The sequence below is a fragment of the Rana temporaria genome, chromosome 3, assembly GCF_905171775.1.
Source record: "Rana temporaria chromosome 3, aRanTem1.1, whole genome shotgun sequence".
NCBI classification, from domain to species: Eukaryota; Metazoa; Chordata; class Amphibia; order Anura; family Ranidae; genus Rana; species Rana temporaria.
The window spans coordinates 231,472,706-231,483,606 of record NC_053491.1 but is presented as its reverse complement, the minus strand read 5'-3'; the positions used below and the strand labels follow the sequence as shown (position 1 = coordinate 231,483,606).

Genomic DNA, 10,901 nt, shown 5'->3' with positions numbered 1-10,901 from the left:
GGCCTGTTCCTCCCAGAAATCCTAAGTGGTGTCTCGGCTGCCAGGCCTGTAAAGAGAGGTCTGTCCGGGGGCGCTTTACCCACTCAGTTGGAGTGGCGACGTGTTACAAATTGGTACTATGCAGAGCAGTACTGACTGCTCTATCTAATATCCAGGCCTGATAAGGCAAGGTTCTTCCTCTCTATCTACTCATCAACTTTGTCCTTCCCAATTGATGTTGGCCTGGAAAATAAAGCATTGGATAAAAACCTTTATTCACTGTCTGGACCTTCGCTCACTGCTTGTCTCTACAACTGCACCCCTGGACAACGCCAGGGTAACTTAATAGGCCGATCCCCAAATTCAACCAGCGGCTCCTTTGGGGGTAGCGCTACACCAACATTAATTTTTTTTTTGAAAAAGCATTATAGAGCACATTGTTTCTGAACTAATGTTACAGATTTCATTACCCTCCTGACAGCTTCTTACAGCAGCTCAAAAAAAATTCTCTACAGGCTAGTAAAAAAGCTATATAATTAAATACCGTTTATTATCAAACAATAAAAATAATAAAACTACATTTACCAGCTGTTTTATAAAGCATGTGCCCAGCCCTTACTTGCACAAACATTGCAACCTACTACCAAACCATTGTAGTTGAAGTGAAGAATCCTTCGAGCTCTTGCACACGGGCTGGCTGAGCCCTGTTCAGTGTATTTCCTCTGCCCAGCTTGTCATTGACATGAATGGCTGTGCGCTGCTGTGTTCACGTATACGGAAGTACAGCGTACAGGTGTATCTGATACTCAACTTATTTCCAGTGCTGCTCCCACAGAAACTCTAAAAGCAGGGATATGCAATTAGCGGACCTCCAGCTGTTGCAGAACTACAAGTCCCATGAGGCATAGCAAGACTGACAGCTACAAGCATGACACCCAAAGACAAAGGCATGATGGGACTTGTAGTTTTCAACAGCTGGAGGTCTGCTAATTGCATATCCCTGCTCTAAAGCCTTCTTCCTTGTTAAACCACAGTGATTCACACTATGTAATGTGATAATGTGGAGAAGAAGAAACATCTGTTTCTTCCCCTACTGTGTCACAAATAAGGCTGAAAGCATAAAGGATTTAGTCAGTTCCGGTTTGGGTTTGTTGTTTACTAGCCGTTACTGGCCAGGCAAGCATCTGATCATAAAAACTGTAAAAAAATAAATGTAAATAAAAAATGTATTGTGTTCACAATCTTTTATTGTGGATGTACAGCAGAAGATGTAGTCGGTACAAAATAGAGCATTTGTAATGCAGACTTCATTATTCAGAATACAATCGCCCCAAAATATGGTTACCATCATAAAAAGGACGCCATGCCAACAATGCCAATACTCTCACAGTCTGTTGAAGAGAGCATTTAAGTTCATGGGCAAACACATTATGGAGACAGACATCACAGTGTTCACCAACCATAAAAATAAAAAAAGATGATACAAGTAAAAATGTATACAGTTATGGAGATTTATATATGTTCTGAGAGCAGATAAAAGGTTTCATAGAAACGTAAGTTTTGGTGCCCAGAGAACGAGACACTACCAGGTAAATCACGACAAATAAATACATATTTGCTGTAGAGCATTTCTTTAAGACGGAGACAAAGCCCAATGTACAGACGCATCCAGGAGATTCACAAAATAGAATCCTCCATCTAAGAGCTGGCTGTGGCCTTCCACCCTTAGAAATCCATGGAACCTGTGGCCAGGTAGTCTTTTCTTCCAATGGTGCTGACTTGTTTGGTTTGCATTGCTTCCAGTTTAGGACAATCTGTAATACGATGACCCAAACCTCCACAAAAGGCACAGCCTCGTTCATCTAAAGACAAAAAAAATAATTCAGGTTATAGCCAAAATTATAATCGCTGATGTATCCATTTATTATAGAGAAGGCAGTAGCCACCAGTGTTTGTGTTTTGGGTAAAGCACATTAACATGTCAAGACATTCAAGTAACCATATCTATTACAGATCGCGGTGCACACCTTGCGAGTTTGGTGCAGCATGCATCAAAATCATACAAAATGTAAGACATGTTAAAACAGGAACACCTCAAAATGTGAGACTCCATTTATGGTAATGACATGCAACACACCTCCATTCCATTTTTCACCCTACGCAAACTTTGGTTTTAAGGCTAGATTAGCATACTAAATTTTCAGTCTATTTTATGGCAACAGGAATAACAGTGTAAAACTTTAAACAAACTGAGAAGTCAGGTGGATTTTGGAAGATGGCTAGGGTAATAATATATTCAATATTTAATGGTTAACATGCTATATATTCAAAAAAGTGTTTCATGTAATTATTGCCAGTGGGTATAGGCGCTACCAATAATCACTGCATGTTCTCCCGAATAGGAATAGCTTAGCAGGAGGGATCTCTTAACCGCGTGGTTGGAGAAAAAAAAAAATCTCTCAGTCTATGGCCGGTTTAAATAAAAACAAATAACTGGCCATCGGATTTTTTTTTTTTTTTGTAAAAAAAAATAAAAAAAAAAAATAAGTTTGTCACCCAAAACAAGCACTTTTTTTTGTAAACACTGAAGAGCTAAACCACCTAACAATTTCTTATCTCACATGGACTCCATTTTTTGAGATCTCTGCTTGAGAACACCAAAAACTCCCAAATGGACAGGAACAGAGTTGGGAACTATGACAGGGAAATCTCTCTATTGGAATATCAAAGACATAAAAGAAGCAGGAGGATGATGTCACACCAGGTTCCACTTATAACAAATATTGTTTTTGAAACCCATAAGACACCAAGTTCTGTTAGCTGATAAGGAAACCACTAAACACATCTGCAACTGGTAACATCTGGGAAATTAATAGTGTGCCAGGTTCCACCTACTTCAATGCATTTCTGCGGAATTACTGTTTCTGTATTTTATTAAATTCCTCAAAGTATATATATCAACTAGTACTTATCTGACTTGAAGGATAATATTCATTAATTCCCATCCTTATATTTATCTATCTACTATAAAACAGACTTTGCACTCTACCAATGTAATCCAGGCTTTAAAGTCTCTTTTACAGCTTTCAGAAGACAAATAGGAACCAACAGACACTGTTCAACTCATGCCTTTCAGAGCAACGCCCTTTACAATAATCTGTTTGCACATCTCAGGGCAACGTAATTATACCATTTAATCCCTAAATGTTCAATGTAAGAGTAATATAAGCTGTTCCAAGTGTGGAAATGCTTAAAACAATGACAAACGTGTGAATACAGAGCTCAGAGAAAATTAGAGGCGATGTTTGGGATTGCTCACCTGAAATATCCAGCATAGTTTCATCACTGTTGTTGAGCACTTGCAGTACAGGAGGTACACGTTGCTTGGCCTCCAGAAGCAGAGCCTTCAGGTCCATCAAAACAGATTCATCTGTGCGACGAAATGGTACATTTGTTATTATGAATTGTAAAACACCATAACCATACAAAAAGTCACCAAGTGAAGTCCAATGACCACAAACTATATACTTACCGCATGACTTGTTAATAAAAGTGGTCGCTATGCCAGTGTTACCCGATCGACCAGTACGTCCTATTCTGTGGACTAAACAGAAGAAAGGAGATTTAGTTAAAAACAAGATCTGTGTGCTATCCCTTTAAAGAAATTCACCCCACCCCACCAAAAATGTAATTTTTAAGAAAAGAACCAGCACTTTGTCTGCTAACTATATTGATTTAAACTCAATATAGTACTCCCTCTAACAATCTTCCACAAAACAGTCAGATGTCTGACTCAGCTTGAGAAATTATAAGATGAACAAATAGTTATTTAGAACACAGAATGGTTAGCACATTATTTACGCTCTTTGCTGGTCCACAAGATGGTTTCCTGTATTAGCATCAATTATTTGTGAGTCCTATTGATTTAGGAAGGGCTAAGCTAATTTGATTTCCTATAAAAGATAAGGTTAGGTGAGCCTTATGCGGAGTACACACAACCGTTTTTCATGACGAGAAAAATTTGTATTTTTTAAATTGGTCATTAAAAACGATCGTGTGTAGGCTTCAGAGCATTTTTCTCTACGTGAAAAATGGGCATTAAAAATTTAGAACATGCTCTATTTTTTCTCACCGTTTTTGCTGTCGTCTCTTTTCACGTCGTGAAAAATGGTCGTGTGTAAGCTTTAACGATGGGAAAAAAACACGCATGCTCAGAAGCAAGTTATGAGAAGGGAAATTTGCACAATCAAGCCTAAAGGGTGGCGCCATTCGAATGGAACTTCCCCTTTATAGTGCCGTTGTACGTATTGTACGTCACCGCGCTTTGCTCGAGCATTTTTTTTTCACGATCGTGTGTATGCAAGGCAGGCTTGACAAGAATCACGTCGAGAAAAACTTTTTTTTTTCCCATGACATTAAAAACGGCCGTGTGTACGTGGCATCAGAGTTTGCTTGTTGAGGTCCAGCCGATGAAAGTAGACGGAGACTGAGCTGTGAGGAACCCAACAGAAGTGTCCTGGGCATTCTTGAGAGGCAGCCATCAGGAGTGACAATGAGGCTTGGATAGCCGAGAGTGAGGAGACAAATGAGAGGATACCAGGGCCGGTCTGCAAGGTACACTGGTTGAATTGTTCACTCAGCGGAGGAAGATCATGCATTGATGAAACTTCACTAGAAGCACAGTATAGTTGCTATTGTGGCCAAGATCTATGCCTGCAGATGGATCAGTTTTCTTAAACCGGGACATTTGTGTAAGAAATTGAAGACCCAGTGGATCCTTTGCTACTGCTAAGAGATAAATACTGCATACCCTATAACTAAGATTTAAAGCACACCTGACATAAGAGCAACCTGGGGCTACCACTGCTGGCCTCCTGAAAATACTTGTTACCCTGGCCATGTCTGGTTTTATGTTTCTCAATTACAAACCAGAACAAGCATGAAGTGAAAAAAAGGTCAGAAAAAAATAAAATATTCCCATCAAACTCTCAAAACTGTTGGAGAGGTGCAGGTATTCTGGGAAATTGTATACATATATTCTGGACCTGCCCAAAGATAAGGTGGTTTTGGAGAGAGGTCTTGAGAATAATTGATGAAGTGACATTAGTTCAACACGACCTGGAGGCAGCGGTCTGCCTGTTAGGTTTAATAGAGGAAATTAGGGCCCCTATAGAAAGAACACAGGTGGGTCTGTTGCTCTTCTACGCAAGAAAGGTAATAGTGTTAAATTGGAAGAAAGTGGAAGCCCCCTCGGTGGCGCAATGGAAGAACTTGATAAATAGTAATTTGCCATTGTATAAAGAGACATACAATAATAGAGGAAATGGGCAGAAATATAAGAAAATATGGGCAAATTGGAACGAAAACGGCCTCAGGGTAGGGGGATGGAACTACACCAATGGAAGAAAGTGATAAAAAAGGGAGGTAAACGGAAGAAGACATAAATGTGAAGTATGTAGGGAAATGTGGGTATTTATGTGATTTTAATGGAAATATGAAATGTATATTTGTTTTTTGAGAAAAAATAATAAAGAGATTAAAAAAAAAAAAAAATGTATTACCAGGAACAGCACATACAAAAACTGCAGAACAGTTAACACTCACTCACATCCCAGAAGCATGCATTGGAGTCTTCACACTCACCATAGTTCTCTATCTCCTCTGGCATATCATAGTTGATCACATGCTGTATAGCTGGAAAGTCCAGACCTTTGGAAGCAACATCAGTAGCAACCAGAACATCTTTCTTGCCTTCTCGGAAAGCCTCAATTGCTCTTGTTCTCTCCTCTTGATCTGAAAGAGCAAGACAAGGCTTGTTGACAGATAAGCAGCAAAAGAAGTGGTGTAAAAAATGCCACCTGTGACCTTATTTTGGTGCAAGATGAATTAACAGCATTAAGCAGAACAATATCATTTGGGTATATGTGGTGTTAAATAGCACGGTATAAAGGACCAGTCAGAGACACATTTTTAAATGCATAATTATACATATTGAGTTAACCTCCCTGCCGGTAATCCCAAGTGTGGCCTGGGGTTAATTTTCAGTACCAAAAGCAGTAACCACAAGCAACACTTGGGATTACACCATAGTATCTCTGTAATGGTACTTACCGTACCTTGTCCCTACGATCCCCCCCCCAATGTCCTCCCGCTGTGTCCTACGGCCGATGCAACCATCTTCCGGGTTCCCTTCCCTGCGAGCGACGTGGGGGGGTGGGATATTAAAAAAAAGTTTAAAAACACCACACACACACACACACTAATCGGGATTACATTACTGTATCAAACCATTTCACCTCAGATTGTGCCTAGTGCTTTGTCCAGCGCCCTGCCTGCACTTTTACCAATCTTTCTGCCTGAAAACTCGATGACGTGCAAAAAGTGTCCCTTTAGGTCAAAAGCGGTTTAAGACCAGATAGAAAAGAGCGATAGTGAATCAGAATCACTTGCAGGATTGAGCAATAACGATTCATGAGGAAATTCATCATCAGACACTGAAAGACGACAGCGACGATTCTGCGACTAAACTCAGTTATGTGCAAACTTGGTGCTCTATTGACTGTGGTACGGATCACGCAGCGCCCCCCAAGATACCCATTTACTGGAGCATCTGGTATGAAAGTAGATGTTGAACACGACAACACCTTGGCATACTTACAATTATTTCTGACCGATGAGGTTATTGAAAAAATAGTTACTGAGACAAAACGGGTACAAAGAGCAACATATAGCTACTACACATCAGAACTTTCCAAGATGCGAGAACCAGTGACCAAAGATGACATTTGGAAATTTTTGGGCCTAACAATACTTTACGGAGTGGTGGGGAAACCCCTGAATAAGTGGTATTGGACAACTAATAAATTACTTGTCACTCCATTCTTTGGCACCGTCATGTCGGAGTACAGATTTTCCCTGATCATGAAATATTTACACTTCGAAAACAAAGAATTTGATGAAACAACTCCTGCCCTAAAGAAAATTTGGGAAGTATCTCAAATGATTCTAAAGAATTTCCAAAAGGAGCCATGTGCCAGAAGGAGACATCAGCATAAATCTAAGTTTAATGATCTACAAGAGAAGGCTCAACTGGATCAAAGAGCACGATTTGTCATAAAATCCTACATTCTATGCGAATAGTCCACTGGCTACATTTGGAACTCAGTCCTGTACACAGGAAAAAGAACAAAATTCAATACAAAATACAGCAATTATGGAATGGCAACATCTTCTGTTCTTTTACTCATTGAGCCATTGCTAAATCAGGGAAATTGCGTAACAACCGTCAACTTTTATAAGTCTACTGAACTTTATGAGTTTCTTCTGCAAAACTGAGCGCTCTGACCGATGCAATCGCTGTACTAACATTGCATAGTTAATACAACGGCTCCTCCCAAGAACTTAAGTCTTTCGTTCAGCCCTCTTGGTTGAACAAGAAAAAACAAATTGTGTGTACCAGGCTTTTGTGAAAACAAGCTTTGGTTTATGCTATCCCAATACAATACACACAAATATGTAGTTGTTGTTTTATCTGTCACGGATAAGCACTGAGTTCATTTTAACTCTACACCTGTTATCACCCCGGCCCACAAGTTTATTTCAAAGCCTCTGCTTTTTGCATTTAAATTTTATACGGTGTGTTTTGGTTTACATACATACATTATATATATTACACACACATACATATATATTTTTTCACTATGCAGGTGCTTTTCTGACTTTGAAGTGTGCCGGATCCAATTATGTGTTTAATACCTTAATGCTGTGCACAACAGCTTTGATTGGCAGAGAGGTTTTTCATGTCTCCCATTTATACACATCTGGATTCCCGCACACTTCAGCTATGAGTAAGCATCAAATTATGATGTGAAACGCGTCAGACATTTGTGCATGTCCGCTTTTTGTCATTGACTGCTTTTGGATCATATTTTTGGATTTTATCCTTTAAAATTTTTGAATAAAATTCACTTTAACAGAGTGCGGCAGTCCAGGATGTTCCTTCTTTCCATCCCAATACAATACCAAAACTTCCTGTTGGTGGCTAAGTACCCAATTGCCTCTGTAGTGCAGAGCCTAGAAATCCTGTTGTCCTGGAAGCTCCCAAAATGTGTCTCTTCTGCAGGCCTAAAGCCTGGTACACACAATTCATTTTTTCTTGTTCAACCAAGAGGGCTGAACGAAAAAGACTTAAGTTCTTGGGAGGAGCCGTTGTATTAACTATGCAATGTTGGTACAGCGATCTCCCCTGTTGAGCAATTGCACCGGTCAGAGCACTCAGTCATTGGTTGGGATGCCGGCGGATACCTTTTTCAGTCATGCCCCTTTCGACAGAAGCCGGCCAGACGGGCCAAATTTCAACCGGTTTCTATTGAACCGGCCAACGCCGACCAATATTAGGCCCGTTTGCCCCTTTATTGTGCAAATGTCAAAGGCCAATTACATGGAAACTTTCTACTTGTGTGCTCAGCGCAAAGAAATTCATAAAAGGCAAAAAGACAAATACAATTCTCACCTTTGCCTCCATGTATAGCCACTGCCTCCACCCCCTTGAGAAGCAGATATTCATGTATAGCATCTACATCTGCCTTCTTCTCTGCAAATATCAGCACCTAGAAAAACAAAATCAGAAGGGATAGTGGGTAGACACGCATGCAGTCCAAGGACAAGGGTCTCAGAAAATTTATAGATTCTACACTGAACTGGTCATATTTCTGCTTCAAGTATAATCTCCATTATCTTGAGCTTTTGAAATATTTTGTGTATAAATTTACTTCATATTCACGTTTATAGTTTCTTATATAAATCAAAAGTCAGTAAAAATCATCTCTGTCCTAAACATGGAGTACAACAAAGAAAAAAAAAACTTAAATTTGTTCTTCAAGCACCATTTTCATTTTTTTGTTATTGATTGAAAAACAGATTAGGTTACTACATTGTATTCACCTTTTTTGCTATTAATACCAGAGCCTCGGGAACTTAGAATGTGTGACAGAACCCACTGTCACTGTGTGTTTTGGAAGGGACTGGGGGCTGTCCTCCTACCGACAGACTATGGGCCAGAAAAGATACTGGAGACCCGGGACAAGCTGGCATTGAGATAGTAATGTAATGCTACAGCCTCCCCCCCGCCCCTTGTTGCTGTGCCTAATTGTGTCGATTCATGACACATAGACAATGGAGACTGGACTGGAGACGTCTCTCCGCAGGGGATGTGTATTGAAAGGCTGCCTGCTTACCATAATCTCATTAGGTTTATCTGTAGCCTGTTTCAATGTACAAATGTTCATTTCCCATTGGTTGTTCCTTGCCCCCCTCCCCTCTTAGGCTGCATTCATACCTAGACGTATGTTGCCGCGACAAATTGCGGTGTTTTGTCCCGCGATTTGCCGCGACAAAACGCGGTAAAATACGCCGCGGTAACATACACAGGAGGGGTCACAACATTGTCAGCTATGGCCGAACGCCGCCTGAAAAAAAGGTCCGGGACTTGTTTTCAGGAGTACGGCGTTCGGCGTGGAGATGTGAACCATCTCCATAGCCGACAATGTAAACTCACCCCTCCAGCGTATCAGGGGCTGCTGCGGCGTCGCGCTACAGGCGTATATACGCCTAGGTGTGAATGGGCACTTAGACAAGGCTAAGGGGAGTGTCCCCAACTGTGTGTAAAACTGTATGTTCTGGATTTAATAAACTGTTTCTGGATTTAATAAACTGTTTTTAAGCTCTGCATGTTTAACCCTCAACACCTGTGTGGATTGTCTCGTGATTGAGGGGTTAAGGGTTGGTGATGGCGAATCTGCAGGCTGTGGGTGCGTTTGGAGGACAGGAGACACAGGTCTGGCGGATGTGCCCACATGGGGTATATGATATCCGTCACAGAATGTAACTGAATTCGCATGACAGTATCAAAAGGGGATTGGCTATCCTCATACTTTTTGTCCAACACAACACCACCAATGCCACTAAAGCATTCAGCAGGGGATTTCTTTCTTGATATTAGCTACAGCAGGACTATATGCAGAAATTGCTTAACAAAAAAGTCACTGCTCCAACAATGGACAAATATGTCTGTGCTTATGGAAGGCTTTTCGACACAGAACAGCTCTTACATTCATTTTCTTTGCCTATTAAAATTCAATTTTTTAAATAATTGGTTGAATTAATATACTCACAGGAGGTGGAGTCTTCTGCAAACACTCTAATAAATAAACCATCTTTGCTTCCTCTTTGACATATTCCACTTCCTGGAAAATGGAAAAGCATGACATAAGTAGTTTTATACCATTACATTTTACATAGTTATTGAGACACCATATATGCTCATGCTATTTACATTACCAGACAGGTTATATTTTATAAACTTTGAAAAGGGAATGAATAGAAATTTAAAGAGAAGAGCCTTACCTGTATCACATCTAAGCTGGCAGCACCTGCTCGCCCCACGTTAATAGTGATTGGCTTTACAAGGGCACTCTTGGCAAAGTTCTGGATCTTCTTGGGCATAGTGGCACTAAAAAGCAACGTCTGTCGCTGACCCTATATGCAGAAGGTAAAAAAAAAAGACAAAAGGACAAAGTGAAAAACTGGCCTATTTAAAGCCCAACTGTAGAATATATGTAGTATACATACATACATACATATTATATATATATATATATATATATATATATATATATTACACACACATACATACATACATACACAGTACAGACCAAAAGTTTGGACACACCTTCTCATTCAAAGAGTTTTCTTTATTTTCATGACTATGAAAATTGTAGATTCACATTGAAGGCATCAAAACTATGAATAACACATGTGGAATTATACATAACAAAAAAGTGTGAAACAACTGAAAATATATTTTTTATATTCTAGGCTCTTCAAAGTAGCCACCTTTTGCAGCAGACACCTCTCTAGAACTG

The 10,901-nt window shown here is 40.0% G+C and overlaps 1 protein-coding gene across 2 annotated transcripts in view; it reads right to left on the bottom strand.

The window, feature by feature from the left end:
- Positions 1–1,208: 1,208 nt before the first annotated feature.
- DDX41 (DEAD-box helicase 41) overlaps positions 1,209–10,901 on the bottom strand; it is a 35,765-nt gene continuing 26,072 nt past the window's right edge. For both annotated transcript variants that reach the window (XM_040344433.1, XM_040344435.1), the window contains exons 11-17: positions 10,384–10,515; positions 10,152–10,223; positions 8,492–8,588; positions 5,623–5,772; positions 3,512–3,583; positions 3,299–3,409; positions 1,209–1,841 (exon numbers count right to left, since the gene is read on the bottom strand). In XM_040344433.1, coding sequence (XP_040200367.1) covers positions 1,705–1,841; positions 3,299–3,409; positions 3,512–3,583; positions 5,623–5,772; positions 8,492–8,588; positions 10,152–10,223; positions 10,384–10,515 — 771 coding nt within the window. In that variant the 3' untranslated portion in view covers positions 1,209–1,704. The remainder of the gene's footprint in view (positions 1,842–3,298; positions 3,410–3,511; positions 3,584–5,622; positions 5,773–8,491; positions 8,589–10,151; positions 10,224–10,383; positions 10,516–10,901) is intronic.